Raw genomic sequence first — 24,967 nt, 5'->3', positions numbered from 1 at the left:
TAGATTTCGTAACTTGTTCTTGGCTCCAAGTTTTCTTACTTGGAGTATGAGGGATTTGGACAGAATGAGTTCTAGATTTCTGTTCATCTCTCACCTATTCTGATTTTTATATGCCTTTCTTCCTGGACATGCTACATTTAAATTCCCTTTGAAATGATTTTTTTTTTTTTTTGAGGCCTGGGGATATTATAGCTCAGTTGGTAGAGTGCCTGCCTTGCATGCACAAGGCCCTGGTTCAATCCCCAGCATCCCCCACCCCAATAAAGTTCATTTATTTAAAAAATAAATGAATAAATAAAATAATAACTTTTCTCCCTATTAAGGTCAGATTAACCTTTGTTGTTTCGTTAGCAGATCCAAGGCAGGTTGTATGTGTGTAACTTAATCTGTATCAGGGCTTACCACTGGAGACTTCTCAGATTTATTACTATTTTTTACTACAGCAAAAGAACAGAAATAGTAAAAAAACACAAAGCAAAATAATATTAGCTTTTATATAAATATTGGCTAACACTGTAACCCTAAAATCTAAGTGTTTTTTTTTAGTTGTAGATAGACACAATACCTTTATTTTATTTATTTATTTTTATGTGATATTGAGGATCAAACCTAGTGCCTCACACATGCTAGGCAAATGCTCTACCAACTGAGCTACAACCCCAGCCCCCTAAGTGGTCTAAAGCAATACAATCAAATAGAGTGAAATAAAATAAAACTGTATTGTGCTGTCCTCAAGGCTAGGTGGAGGAGAAAGGAGGGCACTTTCTGCTCCACACAGTCATTCAGGGATTTTGGGTCTTTCTTGGAACACACTTATCTTCAACATGTGACTTCTAAAATTGCTTTGGAAGGGGAAAAGAAAGTAGAAAATCACTCAAGGAAATGTTTATGGCTAGAATTGGAAGTGGCCCCTTTGTATTAGCCACAATTCAGGCATGTGTCTCCAAACTAATTGTGAGGAAGCTTCAAAACCTAGCCAAGCAATGTACCCTGGAAGACCAAGGAAGCCAGGAACGCAGGAGGGCTCCAGCTTTCTCTTCCTTCTCTGGAGTGGTGAATATAAGCCTGAGGTTGAAGTGATGAAAGAGCCTTTATGACCAGCATTTTTCATATACAGACATCCTACCCTGCTCCATGCCATCTCTCACAGCCTCTTCTGTCCTCATTCCACTGACCTTTACCATCTTTTACTTGACATTTTGTGGTGGGAGAAATAATGAGAATATGGATGAGATTTCCCAAGAAGATGCATTTTCCTAAGTAAAATAAAGAAAAGAGCAACTCATAAAAAAGATTGGAGAGATGTCAGAAAGAGAGTTGAGAGAGGCATTAGGAAAGCTGGATGAGGTAGGGTTCAATTGATATGAGATGGGAAATGATGATTTCAATAGAAGTCAAGTCCCATTGTGAAAAGTCTATTTGTCCTTGCAGTAGGAGGTAATGTTTTGAACAAAACTTTATGAACCTATTATAAAATTTAGATTGAAGACCTCATCTTATGGTAACAGCATTGGAAAATCCAGCAGTCACAACTAAGAACTAAAATAATTTAAGAGTAAGTCATTCCAGCTCTTATATACACACATAAAAACCACACACACACACACACATCCAGTAACTTAGGAAGATGCTTTTAAAAAGAACATCCATCATTTTCTTTCTGCCTTACACTCTTCCAGCATGGAATGGGAACATACATGTCTCCATTTGTAAGCCCATGATGACAGACATCACCATGTCAGATCCATATCCTTGGAGTAGAAAGCTTCTCCTGTTCTCATTTTCTCTCCCAGTCTGCTCCTGGAATTGCAGAGTTTTCAATATTGCAATTTTCCTGTTGCAATAGAGAATTCTGGTAGGTATTCCTTGCTTAAGAACCTTAGGTCGTGAAAGACACTAATTCATCATTTTGTCTGGTTATTAATTACAGAAAATTGATCCTCCTCATTTGTTATACATGGTTTAATAAAAACATTTTCTTGAAACAAATTCCTGTTTAAATTTATAAGTGGCATTTTTTTATACCCAAAATTCTTGCACTGAACAATTTAGTGGAGCCAACAGACACAAAGGTCTTGCCAAGAATGATTCTCACGAAGAGTTTGAAAACAGTGAACCCTTGGTAGTCCAGAGTGAATCCTTGGTACTCCACCTCCCATCCACCACAGATATTAAAAGGAATTAGATGAGCCCATTCTGAAAGTCATGTAAAGTACCCCCTTAGTTGACACAATGTGTTTCTTTTCCCCAGGGATTTCCTGGAAAGGATGGTTCCACTGGCCCTCCGGGACCACCAGGGCCCATTGTAAGTATTTCCAGAAACTACTTGGTGTACTCTTCTTTAAGTCATTTTGTTTCTTTTGAGAATTTTCTTTCTGTCAGAACTTTCACTCAATAGTCATCTCTCCTATGGTATAACAACTTGTCCCTTGGTATAGAGCTCACCTTAAAGCATCCTTTAAAAATAATATATCCATATGGCTTGATAATTCTATCTCCGTGACACTACCACCTTTATTGATTTAGCTTTTAGTTGACACAGGTAAGGCTTGAATGTGAAAGAACCATACCTGGCCAATAGTGTAGAGACTTAACATCTTCCCATCTTTGGCAGTTGGGAATAGGAATGAACAGAGCTCAGGAGCCTTGATGATAAGGGGTAGGAGGCTGTCATGTGTTTGTGACCCTTGCTTGAAAGTTGGCTGTCATAGATGAGAATGTGTGAGTCCTCACCTTTGTTCCATTTTCCTACCTCTCTATTAGGGCATTCCTGGAGCCCCTGGAGTCCCAGGGATCACAGGCAGCATGGGACCACAAGGTGCCCTGGGGCCACCGGTGAGTTTGTAGCAGTTGCTGATCAGTCACCACATTATTTCTGTGTCTAAATTTGCTGCCACCTCCATTGGTCAGAAACCTTTATTTAGTATTCGACTCTAGGATTCCACAAAGGAACCTGGAGAAGCTCCTAGAATAAAGATTTAAGTTTGGGTTGTGCATATGTCATGGCCAAAGTCAAACGATCCTGATGGAATGATCAATCATGATTTTGCTTCTATGTTTCTGTTGCTTGTTATCCTGTATTTGCCTAAATTAACTCAATGTTATCCTTGCAAGGATTTGGTACAACAGCTAGGTGTTCATCAAGTCTGGCTCCCAAGAGAAAAAAAAAAAAAAAACAAAGCTCAAGGAATTCATGGTTTAATTAAAGTAGGAATAGATTTTGCTTTGCTAAATTCCACCAGGAAGACAAAACTTTTCATTAAAACAGATACTCATAAATGGTCAGTGGTGTAAGTGGAAGCACAATGACCAGTTCCTTACCTCCCATTTTTGTGCTTCTTGTCTCCTGGGTTGGTGTTTAAATGTAAACAGTGTGAGGGGATGGGTTCGGGAAGATGGGCAAGATGTGGGTGGGAGGGAGGACCAGTGAACACATCGGTTTCCTCATTTGTAAATGAGGTGATCACATTCTGAGGCCTCTGAGGCTACACTTCCTATTTTCTATGACTTGCAAGCAGTTCCTTTAGGTATTGGTACTAGCAATCTGATATCATCTGTATTGTACTAAGTCCATGACCATAAATGAAAGCAATTAAACTACAGGCATGTATTACAGAAAACATGCTGAGAGGTTGTGGCACAGTGTAATATGATGGATGAGGATAGAAAAAGGTGATGGGTTAGATTTCTATTGATTCTTAATGGACTATTGCAATCTCAGCGGCTTGCAACAACACAGATTTACTGTCTTACCGGTCTGTAGGTCACAAGTCTAGCTCTGGTCTCACTGGGTTAAAAGCATGGTGCTGGTATTTCCTTTCTGGAGGCTCTAGGGAAGAGTCTAATTCCTTGACTTTCTGACTTCTAAACACTGCCCACATTCCTTGGCATATGGCCCACTTCCAGCTTCAAAGCCGACAGTGCTGTCTGCATCTCTCTGACCCTTTCTCCAGAGTCACATCTCTCTCTGATCACAGAGGAAAGGTTCCTGCTTTTAAGAACCTATGTGATTACATTCGGCCTACCCAGATAATCTTAGATAATCTCTCAGATAATCCTCAAATCCTTAACTAAATCCCATTTGCAAAGTCCCTTTTGCTGCATAAGGTGACACATTCACAGGTTTGGGGATTAAGTGTGAACATTTTTAGGGGCTTTTTCCTGCCTGCCATGGTGAACAAGACTTAACAGAAGTGTTGGCTCTGATTCAGAAGGTGCCTCTCTTTCTCTCTCTACCAGTTAGTCCTGTTACTGCTTATTCTTGAATCTCATTTCAATAAAATTGTTTTATCCTCAGAGGCCTTTGCAGGCTATGATTCACATGGAGCATACACACACACACACACACACACACACACACACACACACACACACACACAAGGTATGCACATAAAAATGCATCTGGATTTCAGCAGACACATTCTAACTTGTACATGAAATAAGTGCTATCCCTAGCAGTCACTTTCCAAAGCAGAATACTTATTCCAGCTGCATTGTAGTTGTCCAAAACACTTTTACATCTCTTCTTTTTAAATCAAACTATCAAGTAACAGAAAAAAAAAACTGGATAGCTTTATCTTCAGACATTTTATTATTTTTAATCCAAAAAGATGTCATTAAGCATGATTCTGTACATAGAAACATACACTGATACCCACATGTGAGCACTTACAAACACACACACACACAGAGTCTCTATTATCATTTCATCACAAGCTTATCTTTTCATTTGACTCTAGGCTATTCACTTTTAGGAAAGAGACTTACAAATGTTCTGTCTGCTACTAGGTTTTAGTCTGCTTTATAAACTGCTTCTAGAAGCCAGAGTTCCATAACATGTCAACAGGACTTTGGGACCAATGTTAGAGGCAGTTCAAGTGTAGCCCAAAAAAGATATAGGAAACATTAGGCTAGCAAAGCCTTCAAAGCATTTTGAAGTACAACCAGAAAAATACCAAAGTACCACTTGAACTTGGTTAGGCAGTAAACAGACATATTTGTACCCCAGGGGATCTTCTTGTTCTTATTGACATCTCCTAAAACTAGTTTCCCTTAATTAAGCTAGCAAAGATCCTGATGCAAGTAGGAAAGGTCTAAGGAATAAAGAGCAGGAGCTGGGGGCTCTGGGGGAGTTTTAGTAGGGTGTGGAGAAGTAAGAGTAAGACCTGGAATATGTTAATAAGTATAACGTCACCTCACGAACTCACCTGGCATTTTGTGGTGCAGAATTGGACTCAAAATATGGGGCATATAGAAATACCTGGCTGGGCATACAATCTCAGCTACTCAGAAGGTTGAAACAGGAGGATCACAAGTTGGAGGGATAGCTGGAGAAACTTTAGTGATATCCTGTCTTAAAATTAAAAACAAAAAATAAAAAAAAGTTTGAGGATGTAACTCAGTGATGGAAAATCTGGTTTCAATGCCCAGTACTGCAAAAAATAACAGTATTTTTTGCTCATAAATAAAACATTTGTTGATGGTATTTTTGTTATAAATCAGCAGAAAAGTAATTGTTAGAGATGGAAACCATTTGGTCTATAGATACTGGGTGAGGATCCACAGTAGGATTTCCCATCAGGAGCAAGTTGTTCTCTGAACTGTCCAGCCAGGCTTTCCCCTGCCTGGGGCTGCCATTGCTCACATGCCTGCTGGTTGCCAGGCTGGAACAGTGCTAAAGCAGACTCTGTGTCACGGTGCTGAGACCTTCATTGATTTCCCGTAGATGTCTGTCTAGGAAGGCGAGGGAAAGAGACCAAGAGGGACAGACTGTACCACTGAAAATAGCAACGTGCTTCCCACAGTGTGTGCCAGAAATGCTTGCTTTCCTGTACTCCGCCTCCAGCTGCCAGCTGCCAAGGACAGATGTGCATTAGTGTTGCTGAGTTTTTAAGCACTGGCTTGAATACAGGGCCTCCCTGCAGTGGGGAAATGCAGGATGGGGGTCATGACAGAAGGGGCTCCTTGATGTTGGGGCCAGGTGCTTAGCTTGATCTCAATATAGGTAGACCATTTAAAAGTTCTGTGTTAGAATTCAGGATTCATGGGTTCTAGATGTGACTCTGGCCCTCTGACTATGGGAGGCACATCAAGAAATCACCAAGCCTTTCTAAACATCAGGTCTCTAAATCAGTCATTTATATGTGATGAGTAGGCTCAGTGTGTGCAGGATTACATGGTGCAGAGGAGTCATGAAGGGTATAAGAGGTGACCAAGACTATTCCACATGAAAAAAAGTCCTGGAAAGTGTAAAGAGAAAGAAGGGCATTTTTATATAAGAAGCTATAATACAAGGCAGAAAATGTCAAGTGCCTCAAGGGAAAGACAAGGAGTTTTCTATGAAAGTTCCATTGAAGGAGAGAAGTGAGAGAGGGGAGAGGAGAGGAGAGAATGCCCTCAGCTGGGGGTGGTGTAAGGGCTACAGGAGGATGCAGCCATTTCAGTGGGATCTTGAAATATGGGTAGAATCCCCACCCACAAAGACAGGCAGATGGCCTCCGTGGATGGTGAATGGGGATGAGGAAAACACAAGGCAAACACAGGAGCCCCCTGTTGTTTGCACATGTTATTTTTTTTAATTTCAGCTCTCTCATGGCGACCCTGGTTTTATATCAGGCCCTTCTCATTCCCCACCAGTCCCACCGCAGGAAGCTCTAATGGGGCCTGGTCCATCTCCTAGCTGATGGACATCTTTAGGACAACTCTGATGTGTCATTCCCTCGCCTGACTCTCCTCAGTGGACCCCAATCCTCAGAGGCTGGGCCCCCTATGTTCAGTGTAGTACACATGGTTTCTCCATGGCCCTTTCCCACTTGAACTCAGTCATTGTCCTTTCACTTAGAGTTGAGTCACATCAAACTAGGTCAAGCTCTCCAAATGTATGCCACTGTGTCCAGTGATTTTTTTGTTTTGGGGGTGCTTTTGCTGTCTGGGATGCTCTCCTGTCACCATCTGGTGAGACCCAGTTTTTTTGACTTTAAGTGTGGGTGTGTCCCCTTGTAGGAAGCCACCCTCACCTCCGTAGGATGTTGGTATCTCCTCCAGGGTTGATGTCTATCTTTGCACAGCACTGATGGCTCCTTAAGGACAGAAATTTTTTCATGCTTATCTTTCTAGACCTCAGCTCAGTCTCTGATACAGAGAGTACTTCATATGTAAGGAGAGATGAGAGAAGGAGTGGGTGGGGGGAGAGGAAATGAACATTTGTGTGTTGTGTTTCAGTTAGGCAGATGTTCAGGGGAGTATTCGATTATTCTTATAGATGAGGGGTCTCTGAAGATCTCTGAAGCCAGCCTAGGAGGTTTCATTTTTGCTTAGCAGGCATCTTTAATATGTGGAACTTGGACCATGAGATCATTTCTCTTCCTTCCAGTGCTAAAATTCTTTGCATCTATGAATGTAGCTACTGTATTATCTTTTCTTTACATTTCAAGTGTTCCTGAAATGAAAGGAAAATGTGCCACTTTTTCCTGCCTACATCTACAGGGACTGTGTGTTTTCCCTCAAAGCATACCTTGGTGGAGTTATGGGCCTTCACTTGCTCAGGAATTTTTATTTTGTTTTTGTTTGACTTTGCAGAAATCAAAGGAAAGATGTCAGAGAAGTTGGAATAAAAAATAATTTCTTGCCATACTCATATTTCACTAAAAAGATCTTTCATCGAGACTGCCTACTATGTCCTTTAGCTACTTAATAACAAGCATCATAAGACTGAATTTGAAGAATTTCAGGCCCAATTAAGCAGCTCCATCTCTACCTACCAGAAAGTGCCAATAGTGGATGCTGCTATTGACCTTACAATCAGCTTGGTACTGTGACTTCTTTCTCTAAATTTGAAACATTTTCAAACAAGCTAACATAATAAATCATAGCAATGGAAATACCAAAAGTTGTACTGATGCAAAAATAAAAATATTCAAGGTAAAATGGATTTTTAAAATGACTCAAGTTGAAACCTATTTCTGAGTTACTAGAATTAGTTTTAGTGGATGGTATGTTTTGTTTCATTTTGTTTTAATTAGGAAAATATCATCTTCACTGGAATGGAAGATATGGACTAGCAGATGTGCTAATTAGTGCCTTCTTCCAGCAAAGTGCAGCTTGTACTTGAAGTGCATGGATTCTGGATCCCACAATTTGGGCTCCGTTTCCTGGTCTTTCATGTCTCTCTTATGTGACCTCCCACAGGTCATGGTGCATCTCATGGTGCATAGTGAAGTTCCTGGTGCATCTTTTCCTAATGTGTAAAATGGAACTACTCTTTCATACTGCTGTTATAAAGAACACATGAGTTAATCTCGCAGGAGCATTTCAAGGTTTAAGGGAATAATCTTACAAGACAGAAGGGTTAAATGAAAGCACTGGAGCAGTCCTTGGAATGTAGTAAAAGCAACTTATTAATTACTAAAATGTGCAGTGTCTTAATATATTAAAAATGTGGAATGTGTGCTTATTCTGGGTTGCTGATTTTTCTTTTAGTTTTGCATCTGGTGCTTGAAAAGCCTATTTCTGTTGAGGACTTACTTGGTGGTGACATAAATAGCTCTAATCTCCAGCTGGACCTATACTAGTGGACACTGCTGCCTCTCTGGAGACTTACTCTTTGTGAAAACCTAAGGCATAAGGGAAAAGGACACAACTAGTACATTCATTTCCAAAAGAGAAGTGGAGCTGGAATAGGAAGAATGCTATGTAAATCTTATTTTTTCAAAAAAGTTTTCATAATGGAAATTAAGTATCTTTTTTAGCAGAATCAACACTTTTTCTAGTGCTCTAGAAACTTACACTGCAGTGTGTCTTAAGTATTTTTCTTCTCTTTTTTTTTTCAAGCAAAGTAGTTGAAACGAAACATACATTGGCTAGGTATGCAGACTTGAAGTAAAATTCAAGCATTCATTCACTTGGTGAACACATATTTTTGAGCGCCTGCCATGTTTCAGGCAGTCTTGGGAGCTGAGGACAGAGAAGTCCACAGCCAGGCACAGACTGCCCTATGGAGCTCCCATGCTGAGAAGGACCTACTTTCCCTGTAGAGGTTGGACTCCTTCTCTTTCAAGCACATGCTTTGCATTTTTCATCAATTTCTATTTCTTCTGATATCTATTGCCAAGTAATAAAAAAACATGACATCCTGAAGAAACTTGCTTTGCATTTGAAGTGTGATTTCTTTGCAGAAACACTGAACATGACATTTTTTTCCAGTAACTTTTTACAATAATTGTAAAAATTTCTTATGGGTCTAAGAGTAGCTTAACCACATTATTAAATAATAACTCAGCTGAGATCTCATGTATATATGAGTGCCTGTATTGTACAGAATTAGAGAGAATTGTGTGCCATTGTGCTGGACAGAAAGCAGAGAGAGACTATGGGATTTTCTAATCTTATTTTGAACTTGAACTCCCAGGTTGAGAGGAGATTTTTTTTCCTTTCTCTTTGGAGATGCTCTTTTAAAAATTTAAACAGTTTAACTATTTAGAAGAGATTCCTGAAATTAGTTATGAAACCTCCTTAGGGTTCAATGCCTATGGAGTTCAGTGCAGAAAAATGTGAAGGACCTTTCTGGTGAATACATTGGTTACAAAACATTACTGTTGCATGACTCCAATTTCTTAGCCAAAAATACCACGTCTCTTCTTGAGATAAAAAGCCTGGGGGAGTAAATGTTTATGTTTGGTGGGATTATAGGTCACTGTCTGTTTTATTTTGATGTTTCGTAACTATTTTTGCCAAAGCTAAGAAAAATGTCTTTATCAAATAAGAAAAGATGCACTACCACTGCTTTTGGCTGAGCTGCATCATAAGTTAACTTGATTTTTTTTTTTCCATTTGTATAGGGTCTTCCTGGAGCAAAGGGTGAACGTGGAGAACGGGTAAGTCTCTCTGGCTATTTGGGGCTGGAGCTGTTGAACAAGCCATTGCCTAAGCCTATGAAAGAACTGCATATATCTTCGTGGTTCATTGCTATTACACCAATCTCTCTCCCTTCCTCTGCCCTGCTCCTGACTGTTGTTGTTAGCACATTTCCCAGTAGGAACAACCCCATGGACTTGAGGTCAGGAGAACTAGTTTCTGTTTTCATTTTTGTTCAATGACCTTAGGCTCCATTCTTTAAGGATAAAATGGGCAGAATCAAACTCATTTAACTCACAAAGCGGATTTGACAAGGAAATTATATAATGATGTAGAAGAACTCCCAAAGGTATATAGGTTTATATAGATTCCAAATAATAGCTTTGAACTGTTTTCTTGATGGTCCAATATTGGCATCCAGGAAGACAGTAGCTGATGTAGAACTAAAGAACTGGCCCCCCAAACTTAAATCAATTTATTTTAGGGGACTTTTTTTCAGAAATCGTGCAGTTGCTGATATAGTTGTGTTATTGACTATAATAGAAACAGCACTGGCTTTAGGCTCATCTGATTACCTCCATGAAGCTTGGGCAATGTGTTTAATGCTGGTCAACTATAAAATGGGTTTATTGTGTTTCCTCTGAGTTGTTATTAGTATCAAAGGAGCCACTACTTGAGAAAGTGCTATATTTTATGAGCTCTAAAGAAGTATAAATGAGGCATTAAACATATATAGGTTTGTTTTAAAACTATTAAATTTTTTGGAACCTGGGACCAGAAATGCTGAGTTGAACTTTTTAATATAATAAGGACTCTCAGGAACCTTGAACCCTGAGTGCATGTAGCCTACTACTCTGTGGTGGTCGGTCTGTCTTGTTGCTAGGAGCCTAAGAGCCCTGGTGGGAATAATGGGTCAAGTCATCCATATCCTGGTAGACCTGGTATGTGGCTGTGCTTTAGAAGTGTGCTTCTCTCTCATCCAGGGTGACCTGCAGTCTCAAGCCATGGTGAGGGCAGTGGCACGTCAAGTATGCGAACAGCTCATCCAGAGTAAGTGTGTCATAGTTGACCGGGTTTTACCCCCTTGCTGTTCACATGGAGTTTGTCTTTCCTGTGACTGTGAGCCCCAGGAGAACTCCTTGAAAAAAACTTGTTGGTGAAGACTCTGTGAGCTTCAGATGGCCACTTCTGATCCATCTAAGATGTCCTTACAGACTACCCTTGGCTCAACATCCATGGTCCAGGAGACAAATGCCTGTGTTATCAGTCCAAGATCTCTGGGTTTGCCCATGTGGATTTAATATGACTGACAGGTCAAATCTCATATTCCTTTCTTGCTGTACAGATAGATTTCTTCTCAAGTATCAGCACTTGAAAGCTGCCAAACTATGTCTTCAGAGGCTACCTTCATAAAGATGATTCACATTAATTCACAAGATTTAAATCCGTATCTCCTTTTTATCTATTTTATATCTGTTATCTTTTGGTTAGGCTAAAGTCCTTCCCTTTATTCCTTAGACTTTACACCAATGCACACATACATACACACACACACACAGACACAGACACACACACACATAGTGACAGGGTAGTTATGACATTGGATGGGACACTTGGGATTTGTGCCAAAGATTATGCTGGAATACAGTTGTTAAAACACTATGTCTTCATTTTAAACTTGCACCTTTTAATGGGACTGGATTTCATTTTGCATGTTGCTCCTGCCAACCGACTGTATATATTATCTCAGTAATTTAACCAGAAGGTTGCTAGACTGGTGGACCCTTCCCTTTTCCAAGTGATCTGTTTAATTCCAGAAGACCTGAGTAAAGATAAAATATTCCTTGAAACCTACCCAGTTCTAGCCTAGCTCTGCCATCTAAACCCCACCCAGAGAATACCCTCCTTCTCTAGGACCAACATTAGCAGAGTGGCTACCTTGTCAGCCTCAGGGTTACAATTATTTTAATCCAGGAAAGTTAGGGAGTGAGGCCAGGAGACCCCTAAAAATGTCCAAGGAGGCCTAATGGCCTGATCCAAACTTCCACCCAAGTTCTGAGATCTCCCTCTCCCGGAGACATGGAGTGAAGCTCCCTGCATGAACTTGGAAGAGCTTTCATTAAGACACAAATATCAGGACAAACTGAGGACAAAAGCTACTATCTTAAGACACAGAGTCTTACTCCCTGTATTTTAACTCAATTTAATTTAAATAAGTGTCCAAATTAAATGTGTAAGGAGAAACAACTTGCCAGTTAAATGATACTGTTTCAGTTTTGTGCCAAAACAGGTTCTTTAAAACCAATACCATAGAAAAGGGAAATTGAACTTGAATCTCTTCTGGAGTAGAATACATTCAAAACTTTCCCATCTCCTACATTATTTCATAGGTTTCTCATTTTAATACAGCGTATATGAATAGACGATTATAATAAGAAACCTTACATGACTTGCTGAACATCACATGAAGAAAACTTCACAATATTTGTTGCCTTATTCCACAATAAAAATGAAGCCTTTTATAATATATGATTATTTAAAAATGGAGGGCTCAAAATTTATTTTTCTCTCTTAGGAATTCTTAGATTGTTGTGAATGACTTCAAGGAAGTAGAGTCAGGGAGTTGAGACAAGAAAGTTTTAAACATGTCTGTAAAACAGGGAAGCCCTGCCAGTCAGTACAGCTTGGAGATGGAAGAGATTGTATGCAACCTACTCAGAGACTGTATTTCTGGCAATTCAGTCATCTTCCTTAATATGGCTTTGGTCTTTCTCTGGGTTCCCTATTTTATTTCTTAGGCTCCTGCTCAAGACTTGATTTATCAGTTAGTGTATAATTCCTTACAAGCTCAGTCATCTGCTTTTTAGTTTTCCATTAACCAGAAGAATTATGCTAAGAAGACTCACTTGGGAAACTTCGAGGCCAAAGTGACAACAGCTGGGGATGTGATAAAGGACAGCCCTGGTCAGTGAAGGAAGCTGAGAAAGCAGATGTGGACACACTTACCTGCTGCAAGGGGGCATGCCCACAGAGAGTCCTCCAGTCTCCAGGAGAGTGTCCCTAGTTGCAGTCACAGTCCAACTCTTAAGACGGCATTGGAAACATTTTAGAAGTATTTCCTCAAAAAGTGGCTTCTATTTTTTGCTGAGCTTTAAATATTTGAAAACGTTATAAGTAATAATCACTTTTATAAAGATCTCATCTCCTGATGATGTGGGAGAAAAGAGGGATTCTGGTATCAAGTGCTTTGCAAATCTATTCTTCTAATTATTAAAATGCATTCTTACAGTCACAGCTGGGTTAAAGGATTATGGGAGAGAAAGCCTGATTTTTATTATATAAAGCTAGTGGGAGTTTTTGCAGCTGGGACCTAAGAAAAGTGTCCTAAAAAAAAAAAAAAAAGGCTTGGCAACCAAGATGAGTCGAGACAGAGAACTTGTCTGGGGATTTGTGAGCAAGAGGGTGGGGCTGGCTTTGTAGGTTGGAAAAAAGACAAATAACATGGGGGTGGGGTGGGGGTTGTTGTAGAAAAAGGCAGCTGGGAGAGGTTTAGGGGTCAGATAAATGTTGGGGTGAAGATAAAATTTATGACTTCTGCTCCGTGATGCTTGTTGGGAAGCTGACGTGAGCTCTGGAATTCCAAACACATGAGATGTGACTCGAATACTGTCCAGCAGTTAATGTCATCCAAAGTAAAATGTAAAAAATCCTAAGTTGGAAATCAACATATTTCAGAGGGTGTGGTTTTTTTTTCTTCCCCTTGGTGGGTATTGCATAGAATTGTTTGGGGCCCTAACGGAAAGTACCCCCATCCTCCCTTTCTTTTTGTGACCATTCATTGAATGCCGTTTTCTTGCTTCATACCTCAGGTCACATGGCCAGGTACACAGCCATCCTCAACCAGATCCCCAGCCACTCCTCATCCATCCGGACTGTCCAAGGGCCTCCTGGGGAACCTGGAAGGCCAGGCTCACCTGGAACCCCTGGTGAGCAAGGACCCCCAGGTGCACCCGGCTTCCCAGGAAATGCAGGTGTGCCAGGGGCCCCAGGAGAACGAGGTAAGCTGGGCCACTGCTCTTATGGCAACTCCCCTGAGAAGGGGACGATGACACAGAGCATGGTACTTTTATGATGATAAAGTCTGAAGTAATAGACCTAAATTCATTCTACCCCATCTATTCTTTTAATTTTTTGATGGTGGTGGTGGGGATTGAACCCAGAGCCTGGTGCATGCAAGGCAAGCACTCTACCAACTAAGCTATATCCCCAGCCCCTGCTCCATCTATTCTTCAATTTCTTGTTTACCTGTCCCTGAGTTGAGAAAATTGAGCAGTGTACAATGCATTCATCAGGAGCCACATCTGTTTGTATGACACAGAAGGGTCAGAGCCTCTGCTCACCTCTGAGAGGCTTTTGAGTTCATGAAAAGAGATGTCCCCACTGGATGGATGAATTAAGGAGCTCCTTCTAGTGTTAAGAATTAGAAAATGCTCCCTCACTCTGGGTAGATGTGGCATCCCGTGTGTGTCATGGTGAGCCGGGAGCTCACTCTATACACAGATATGGTGCTTTGTGTGTGTGTGCAGTGCACAGATTGGGCAATAGCCAGTGGCAATCCTGAGAAGAGTCCCAAATCATATCGACCTGTGACTCACGCATCCCTGTATGGAACATATAGCTCTGAACTTTAAATTAAAATATCATGTACAGCTCATCTTCCTATAATATGAGGAAATACTTATTTAACAGTTTCTTGGCCAGTGCTTTATCTTTCTCGCTGAAGTCTCTATAAAATAGAGATCTCCACTTCACCTTCTCTTTTACCATCCATGGCTCTTAAAAGTATTATATAACATATGTTGTGACACTACATCGTGTACAACCAGAGAATGAAAAGTTGTTCTGAAATGAAAATTGTGCAGAGAATGAAAAATTGTGTACGATGAATCAAAATGCATTTTGCTGTCATATATGCTTAATTAAAATAAATAAATAAATTTAAAAAGTATTACATAACACAAAAATAAGACACCTTTGACCAGTCATGGTGGCGCACGTCTGTAATCTCAGAGGCTCAGGAAGCTGAGGCAGGAAGATAGCAAGTTCAAAGTCAAACTCAGCAAAAGCAAGGGGGCACTAAGCAACTCAATGAAACCCTGTCTCTAAATTAAAAAAAAAAATACACACACACACACACACACACACACACACACACACACATACAAAATAGGGCTGGGATGTAGCTCAGTAGTTGAGTGCCTCTGAGTTCAATCCCAGGTACCAAAAAAAAAAAAAAAAAAAAAAGACTCTGTTTGAATTTCACTTAGTTTCATTCATTGATCATTCCAGAAGCAGATAAAAAAAGATGTAGGAAGTTGGGATCAAATATTAATCTTGGAGAAATGAGGGGCAAAATTGTCAGAGATGAAAGTGGGGTCTGAGACACTATTTCTAGAACGTAGGTCTGGGAAAGCTGAGTGTTGCCTGTCTTCTCTGCAAGTCATCCTGCATTTGTGGGAGGGGTGGAATTAATTCCCCTCATAAGATTTGGGATACGACTGGAGATAACAGAGACGATATCTCATAGTCATCATTGACTCGTGCCCGAAGGCCCTGTGCATTTCTGCCTCTGCTCTTTTGTACACAGTGTCTTTCCCCCCTGGGAAATGTCCTCTCCTCCCCTTACCTAGCATACATACATCTTACTCTTATTGCAGGGCTCAGCTTAACTCCTGTCTCATGCATGTAGCTTTTCTTGAACATCTCCGTGTATGGAAACCTCTGCCCTGAACACCTGCTGCACCTTCTGTCTCTCCCTTCCAATCTAGCACCACTCTTCTGGTGGTAGTGAATGGCTAGTTTGCTGAACATGGGTCAAGTGTGAATTGCTCTGCCCAATGCTTTGCATTTAATAGGTACATGCTAGATGGCAATTGCTTTGATTATGATCCAGATATGATTTTTCTTTCTGGAGGTTTTTGCTAGTGTCAGGGCATAGAATCTGCAGACTAGAGAAGGATCTTATTCCCTCATAATGTGTCACAGACTTGGTTGCCTGGAAGGTGGCCCCCTCTGTCAGTAGAGTACCTCTGATGGTGTTGGGGATGGAGAAAGTGTGACTCGGGAAGCACAGAGCCAGCATGGGGGTCACCCCCGGCTGGTCACTAGCTGCCTTTGTTCCTTTTGGAAATTGTAGCCCTGTTCTTATTGAATTGAGACTTTCCTGCTCTGTGAGATTGCTAAGTGAACAGACCTGAGAAAATCACCCAGTAGTTCTCAAAGAGTGGCCCAGGCAACCACTGGAAATAGGAAATTCCATGATGTGATTTTCTTACTCACATGTAGGTAAGAATTCCCTAAGATGTAGAGGATGACAATAAGAGAAAATGAGAGATGCCCTTTGAGTGTGGGGAAGGTGATTTTAATTGATAGATGATAGAGAGTGTTTGGAGATTGCTAAGTTGGGGTTTATAGGCCAGAGTCCAGCAGGCTCTTCATTTACAGCAAAGCATTTTTGGTCATAGCTAGGATTCATTTCTACAAGGTGTGCAGTGATGTTTTGCTCTTTGCCTTGTGCTCCAAACACCCTAGAAAGGATTGAGAGAGAAAAATATCTGGTCTTTCCACTGAGCCAAAAATAATAGGCTTTTACAAACAGAGGTCTTTAGCCATCTGTTCTCTTGATACTCCCATTTTGCATAAAAGGATGCAGATGAAGTTATTGAGGCCTAAAGAGCTCAAAATCAGTTCATTGCCAGGACCATGTTTTTATTCTGCTGTGTACAGTATGATTATCATGATGCCACATAAAACAGTCTTAAGGAATGTGCCATTGAAATGAGCAAAAATAAGTGTTATTACTAGGCAGTACAGTAAAGTATAAAAGCAAGATTTAAAGGAGTATGACTGTATGTGTGGCTTAGCACTTACATGGACCTTACTTTCTGCTGAGGTTACACTAGTTCTCCCACAAGCTCATGACTCTATTCACACTGGCTAAATTTTCATCAGAAATGCACCAGCTGATCTCTCTACTATCATTTTTGAACTTTAAAAAACTTGATATATAGTAAAAAATGTAGTGCAGAATGCTTATGTATCTGTGTGCATGTAAACGTACACAACTGAGGCAAAAGAACTATTATTGTGTCCTATTTTCTTCCTTTCTTCAAAGCTTTAGGGGAGATCTTGAATATTATGACCGTGGTTTGAAAGGCACTATCCTCGTACAATATCTTTAACTCCATCTTTATAAGAGAAATGGCCATAGAATATGTGTTTAGAGAGCTGAAGAAAACTTACAGGCATCCCCTCCATCTTAGCAATGTAACACAGATGGCTTTTCATGATTCTCCTTATTACCTAAGAGAGAATACAGTTTTGGCTCAGTCTGATTATCTTTCCTCATTAACCCTTTGTCTCTTTAATTTAAACAAAATCTTGTTTAAAGTTTGTGGGGAACGATCTCAGCTATCTTCTCACTGAGATTATAATACATAATCCTTAGAATGGAAAGATTCAGAGGGTTCTTATGGCTGGTGCTGGTCAAGTTTTGGGTCTAAAGCTTGAACTCCAACTTGGATTTACCTAATTGCTGGTGCTCAGAATTTAAGAGGCTTAATTTGTACGACGCCATGTTATGCAGCTTAATTTCTCACCTGCTTTTTCTTGTCCTGTTTAAGTTCCTCCAGAGATTACTGCATTGGTTACTTCTTCCTAAACCTGGCACTGTCCTCAGATAAATAGTTTTTCATACCTGGGTCCTTGTTATCCCAAAATTCAGAAAAAGGGTACAGTTAGCCCTAAAGTTCCTCCATTGTCCCTTGGACCTAGACATGGCTCTTCTTTACCTCAGATCCTTCTCCAGTCATGCTCTTGGATGATCCTAACGTAGTTATACGTGCATTTTGATATATTATACATACATGAATATAACTTCCTATTCTTGTGGTTGTATGTGATGTGGAGTTTCACTGGTCATGTATTCATATATGAACAGAGGAAAGTTATGTCTAATTAATTTCACCGTCTTTCCTATAAACATCCCCCCTTCCTTCCCTTCATTTCCCTTTGTCTAATCCAACGAACTTCTATTCTCTCTCTGCCCTTATTGTGTGTTAGCATTCACATATTAGAGAGAACGAACATTCAGCCTTTGGTTTTTGAGGATTGGCTTATTTCACTTAGCCTGATAGTCTCCAGATCCATCCATTGACTGGCAAATGTCAGAATTTAATTCCGTTTCTTTTTTAGATTAGTTTTTCTTGGTGCATTAAGATTGTACATAATAGTGAAATTTGTTGTGACATATTTGTACATGCAATAACATAATTTGGCCAATTACTTTCTGCACTACCTCCCCTTTCCTCTCCTCCCGCCCTCTAGTTCCCTTCCTTTACCCCTCTGGAACAGCTCCATTTTCTAATTCCAACTCTGCACATCATTCCCACATGATTCATCTGTTCATTTCCTTACACTGTTTATTTAAAATGTTCATTATTCACACTACTATCTTGAACTAAAATTAACCGAGTTGACAATGAGTTTGTCGGTCTGTAGCTCACAAAATTAACTTTATATTTACTTGAAAAGAAAAAGAAAGTACTCCTGATTTCTGTCTTCATGCAACTCCTTCAGTTTCAATGATTCTTCAAAAATTATTGGATCAGAGGCACCATGCAACTGAAGGTTTTCATTTTTAGGTTTTCCACCCATAACAGCTGGAATTCATATCTGGTTTGTTTTGTGCAATAAATCAGCAAATATGTATTGAATGCAAGGCTTATGTAAGGCTTTTTGGCTTGGCCATATGTAAGATAATACCATTATTTGTGGCTTTCACTTATTAGGCACCAAATGCATTTGCCAACTATTGTACTCAATTCTATGTTCGTACTATCTCGTTTGGAGAAAATAAAAGACATGGTTTGATAAAGAAGAAATATGGACTGTTTCTGAATGTTCAAGGTGAGAGACAGTAAATGTTATGTGAGTTAGAAAATAAATGATTTCAGAACGTAGAGGAAGATGTCATTGTGGTCTTTGAAAAGAAAGTGTTCAAATACTGGGTATCATTTGCTTAGCATGCTGTGTAACCCTAATAAAAATCTTATGAGATCAGGATTAGCCCTGTTTTTAGGTGAGAAAACTGAGGCTGTGTTTCCTTTCCTGTGCCCTGTTTCTGTCGGTGAATTATTTAGTGAGTTTCATAAAGGAGAGGTCAGAGCTGTGCAGAGTCTGATGAACCCTCTTTCAGGATGACTCCTAACAACCACAAAATTCAAAACATGTGACCTGTTGGATTGGCCAGAATGTCCTGGTGGGCTGTGGCTCGACTATTTGCAAGCTCTTTGTGCACTCTGATTTGGTATATTTGGATAGCATTGGGGCATCTGTGACTGATCCATTAGATAAAAACGAATGTGATAGAAACCATTTGGCATGGTTATACCATTTGGCACATGACAGTTCTCCCAGCAACTTAGCAAATACTCAACACCACATAACAGAGTCCATCTGGAAGAATTACCTGTAGAGAAACTGCTCATAGATCTGGCACTTTGGAGGACAACTCTAGAATTTAGACTTCTATTAGGATATTTGATTTGGAGGCAAAGAGAGAGAAACATGGAATTGTACAAGTCAATCCTTTTTAGAAGAAAAATCATTTCGCCTCTCTAATTCGTGAAACTGCATTATCTGAGAGTAGCATACTAGTTTGAACAGAATGTGGTTTGGGGCCTCAGTGACATATTGATTAGGATCCTAACTCTGCAACTAGTTACTAACTATGTAATCGTGACTCCCTAAGCTTAGATCCTAATTTCTCAGAATTTTCATTTGTTCAACCAATGCTTACTGAGCATCTACTACATGTCAGGCAGAGTGCTTGGCATTGACAGCATGGTGGGTAAGGCAGGCATGCATTTCCCAACTTTCAGGCCACCTTGCTAACTATGGGCAAGACAGATATTAAACAAATAATATATGAAGAATTTTATTAAAGTTGTGAAAAGTGCTAAGAAAAAAATGCGGGATGTAATCTGAGCGAAGGGGAGACTCTGACTTAAGTCTACAAAGTGGTATTTTAACTGAGGCCTGAGAGTTTGGTAGGAATTTGAAATATCAATGAGGGAGACGGGGAAGCATTCTAGGCAGGGAAACACCACATGCCAACGTCCTGAGGTGGGAAAGGGATTGAAACATAAAGCCACGATTCTCAATCCTACCTGACATGTTGTCCCCTCTTTACAACAAATATTTGTGACATCTTTTTTACTTTTCCAAAATGGGATTCAGAGGTAATAAATGCAACCTATCTTCACATACAAACAAATAATACCAAATAAAGTACCAAAGTGTACTCTTGTATAACAGAAAGGGAACTAAAAGGATATCAATGTAGGTCAAATAGTTTATTTCATTTCATGTAGTTAAGTGCCAAAAAAAACCCCTATAATTATTTCATCATCCAAAAATTCTTCTAGAAACAATTCTGCCCATACTAAGACCCATAGGAAATAGCACAGGCAGAACGTGGGGAGTGAGGAGGAAAATAAGAACCCAGGAGAGGAGAGGAGCAGACAGGGGCCTCATGAAGCAATCAACACTTTGTAGTTCTGGGTGAGGAATTTGAACTTGATCCTGAAAGCAACAGAAACTTCCCCCTTTCTCTTTCAGAATGTCATTATAAAGAATTGTGCCATCTACATTTGTCTTTCTTGTGCTCACAGTGAAGATCTAATAGGGCAAAACACTTGATTGCCATTATGCAAATAAATGTAAATGATCTTGACTTTTTAACCCAAGGTTTATTGGCAAGGAGAGTTCCCCCAGGGAAACCCAATAGAAAAGGAGCTGCCTTGCTCTGGTGCCATAAATAAATGACAGTCCCTTTCATGGGTGGCAGTGGGGGCAGCGAACTGCGACCCTACACTAAAGCTAACCTTTTGTGCATAACGCTCATGAGAAACCGAGACAATAGGGCTGAGAGAGAGAAAAAAAAAAAAAAGTCCTGGATAGATTTAAAGTTTGGAGAGAGAAGTAGGTTTCTTTTGTTCAGTATTCCTGTGGTGAAGAGATAGAAGGGCTGAAGATAAATCTAGCAGAAAAATTTGGTAAGAAATCAAAATAAAGGCATAACAACTGTGAGCCAGGACCACTGCCATGGTAGAGATCAATTCTGCGAAACTTCTTAAAGCCCCATGTATCCCGACTTATTCCTGGAAAAATGATCTGTAGGGGGCAGGCCAACTTGATTAAAGGTAGAGCAGGGTCGGACTTTCATTACGACTCTGGTTGGCACTTAAATATTGACAAGTCTTGCTGTGATTTTGTACGACACTTGATGTTCAGTTGCCTGACCTGTGCTCTCTCTTCTCATTGCTGTTTGAAACACATTTTCCTTCTTCTCCTCTGAGTCCTATTCCAGCCTCTCATTTCCTGAGAGAAAAGTCAAGATAGAGTTTGCCCTTTTCTCTCCCAATATTATCTGGTAAGTCCAATTCAAATGCCTTTTAGATAAAACCTTTTTCTGAAACTCTGCTGGATTAGGTGTTCCTAAAGTGTGGTCATGTTAAGGCATGGACAATGAATGCTCTTTCCTTTTTCCTCTTTACATCATCTTTCATGTTTTAGGGTTTCTCCCCCACCCCGACCCCCACCAGTTGTGAAGTGACTCATTACATTGATCACTGCTGCAGAAACTTCACGCGTTAGTAATCTGCTGCTGTGTAACAAATTACCTTAGAATTTGGTGGCTTAAAGCAGTGAACGTACATGGCCTCCATTTTTGTGGGCCAAGGATGTGAGTTTAGCTGGGTGCTTTGGGCCCAGGGTCTTTCATGAAGTTGAAATTGATAGTTATCCAGGGCTGTAGCCAACTGAAGCCTTGACTAGGGCTAGAGGATCTGCTTCAAGATGGGTCCCTCTATTCTGCTTTGCTTAGAACTGGTGCTGAGAGAAAGAAGGAGAAGGAGAAGAAGAAAAAGAAGGAGGAGTTGTCATTGTTGTTCCCAATGACTTCTTTGGAGCTAGTCTCAGGAGTCCAAGCCTTTCCTTTACCATGTTCCACTTGTCTGATGGGAGTCACTAAGCATCTCCCACACTCAGGCAGAGGAGAACTGTGCTGTGCATTTGTGAGGGAGGTATATCAAAGAATTTGTGAATATATAGTTAAGCCATCGTCTACCCGTAAATCACACCAGGCCTTCTGGCCGTGCAGTGCAAGCTGGAGGAAGCTTTCATTCATCAGAGTGGCCCCTCCCTGTGCTACTTCCAGTATGCTAAGGAATGAGGGAACTTGGGAAGGGCCAACCCATTCGGTACCTGCCTGTTTTCACCATCTCTGCGTGTTTTCTCTCCTCTAGCCTTTCAATTCAATGCCAGATGTAAACTTTTTAGAGGGAAACAGATGCAAGTTTAAACACCTAAAAAAGAGTAGCACATATTGCAAAAAATATTTTTGTAGAACACTAGCATCTTTTGTATTCCTGTTTCGGAGGTTTGTTGTAATCAGGACAAAATTGTTCTCCAAATAAACAAAAAGAATGATTTAAGAAAAAAAAAAGTTGTTGACAAAATCAAATTCTGTCTTCACTCCTTGTAATGAGTAAAATTTGACTTTATTACAATGACCAAAATCTGTAACTGGTGTCTATCAAGATGTTCTTTTTGCCATGGAAATATAATTTGTTCCTGTAACTTAATTCCAGTAATTTAGGGGGCTTGCACAAGAGGATCCCACAAGTTCAAGGTCAGTCTCAGAAACTCTGTGACACCTTGTCTCAAACTAAAGCAGTTAAAAGGTCTGGGGATAGAGCTCAGTAGTAAAATGCCCTTGTTATAAAAAATTTTTAAAAAGGAGGAAGAGGAGGAGGAGGAGAAGGAAAAGAAAAAAATAAAACCGTGGTTAGAGTCTGTATAGTATGTCTATTAGTTATGAACAAACATCTGATAAATCTGCACATTGCCAATCCTAGCCCATTAATCTGTGATGCTACTACTCAGCACCCACATGGAATACCTCTCTTGAACTGGTCTTTGATGGTTTCACCTTGTCCCATCTCACCAATGAGGCTGCCTTCTGCAAAGACCAAAGTTGTTGTATATTTTTCTTTTATTCCTCAAAATACCTGAGATACAATAGTTACTTCATGAATCATAAATGATGTTTATTACTTTTGGCTGGCATCTCTATGGCTGTTCCTTGTTCCCGCTTGTGCCACGATGAAAGTCAAAACACATGTGGTTATAGCTCATGAGTCCTCAGATGTCAGAGACGTCATGTGAACAGCAAAGTACTGCCAAGTTCACAGTGCTGGCCATCACCGAGCATCATGAGGTGAAAGTAGTCAAAAAATCAGCATGAGATGTTTAAGTAGGAGATTTGGTTATGCTGGTTAGCAGAAGAGAGAGACAGACTGCCTTTTTGAACTTGTAGGAATGTCACCATTATGTATAATTATAATGCACTGGTGAAAAATATGGAAAAAACATCAGAATATTGTTTTTTTTTATTCTAAGTTTTTAGGCCTTTCCTTGAACATAAATAAGTGCAGTTGAAATATAGCATGTACTAGTTTATATAATAAAACAAAAGCTGTAAGCAGCTTTAGCAGTGATAAACCATGTTCAGTGGTTTTTTTGACCTGGCTATCAAAGCAAAATATACATGATAATAAATAAATATGTTGAAATACATTTTTAAGGTGGGCAAAAGCATGTATAGAAGAGATATATGCATTAGTCTATTCCATTTTAATTGGTTCTAGATTTAGCTTTGACATGAAATTACTTGGTAAATGTAGCAAAAGAGTTTGACTTTTCTGAAGTTCTTTGAAAATTTGGAAAGACATGAGAAGGCTCCTAGATATAAGACGTGCTTATTTAATAAATAGGCCTTCTTGCTTGTTATGAAGGGCTGTTGGTTGTAATACATTTTGTTTTAACCTTTGTAGATCTTTTTTTTTTTTTAAAGAGAGAGTGAGAGGGGGACAGAGAGAGAGAGAGAATTTTTTTATATATTTATTTGTTTTTTCTTAGTTCTCGGCGGACACAACATCTTTGTTTTTGTATGTGGTGCTGAGGATCGAACCCGGGCTGCACGCACGCCAGGCGAGCGCGCTACTGCTTGAGCCACATCCCCAGCACCCCCTTTGTAGATCTTGACCTTATCCTAGTCCCCTGACATAGGTCTCTTCTGTCTCAAGGATAGAGGTCGTTGTATCAAGACCAAGCTGTAATTTAAGTATCATCTACTTATTCCATATTCATGTTGAACCTGAAATGTTCATTGGCTTAAGCCAAAGAAATCGACTCATTTTCCCACAAATTTTTAATAATTCTCTTAATAATCAGCATTGTAGATAATATAAGACAGCATTTAAAGAGGAACTGTCAAGACTTTGGAGCTGAGAGAAATAGACTGGCATTTGATCTGACGTTTTTGTGTACCCATGAGGTCAGTGGCCCACGCTGAGTGGAAAAAAAAACAAAAAAAGCCAGGATTCCTGGTGCCTGACAATCCTGTTTCCTCCAGCCACTTAACTGCCACCGTGAACAGCCAACCTGCAGATGAGAGTGGGCTGGTGTCGCTGATGCACTGTGCACCCCATCTTCTTTCTTCAATCCCCCGCTGGCCTCTCTTCTCCCTACTGTCCCCCACTTTCTCTGCCCAAACTTGAGTGAGTGTGTGGACAGACACTAAAGCATCCTCTGCCCGTAGTGTCTTGCCTGATAGAAACTGATGGAAAATCCTGAAGTGCACACTGTGCTGTTGCCTTGGCCTGGACACGGGGAGTGGATTCCTTTGACAACTGGGTTTCCTTGTTTAGTGATTCGACACATTTTCCTCTGGTGTTTCTGAGGGGCTGACACAGTGTTTTCCTGCATGACTTGAGCTCTGTGGGACTCCCATCTACCTCGGTTTTTGTAGCACCCAGCAGAGCAGATTCCAGGTTTTGTGGAACCTGAAACTTAACTAATTTGGGGTTCCTCTTTCAGAAGATAAGTCCCAGTTATGAACAGGTACAGGGTGTTGAAGGGGGACTGTGCAGGCAAGGAGCCACATCCATTTATCCTGAAGTCTGGCCCCCAAAGCTTGACCTGACCTGGC

At 40.2% G+C, this 24,967-nt stretch overlaps 1 protein-coding gene across 7 annotated transcripts in view; it reads left to right on the top strand.

The window, feature by feature from the left end:
• Col14a1 (collagen type XIV alpha 1 chain) overlaps positions 1-24,967 on the top strand; it is a 201,287-nt gene that overhangs the window by 166,584 nt on the left and 9,736 nt on the right. For all 7 annotated transcript variants that reach the window (XM_078016744.1, XM_013357064.4, XM_013357058.4 and 4 more), the window contains 5 exons: positions 2,252-2,305; positions 2,764-2,835; positions 9,837-9,872; positions 10,836-10,902; positions 13,722-13,910. In XM_078016744.1, the coding sequence (XP_077872870.1) occupies positions 2,252-2,305; positions 2,764-2,835; positions 9,837-9,872; positions 10,836-10,902; positions 13,722-13,910 (418 nt within the window). The remainder of the gene's footprint in view (positions 1-2,251; positions 2,306-2,763; positions 2,836-9,836; positions 9,873-10,835; positions 10,903-13,721; positions 13,911-24,967) is intronic.

Source organism: Ictidomys tridecemlineatus, chromosome 7, assembly GCF_052094955.1.
Source record: "Ictidomys tridecemlineatus isolate mIctTri1 chromosome 7, mIctTri1.hap1, whole genome shotgun sequence".
NCBI classification, from domain to species: Eukaryota; Metazoa; Chordata; class Mammalia; order Rodentia; family Sciuridae; genus Ictidomys; species Ictidomys tridecemlineatus.
This window is presented reverse-complemented; position numbering and strand designations above follow the sequence as displayed.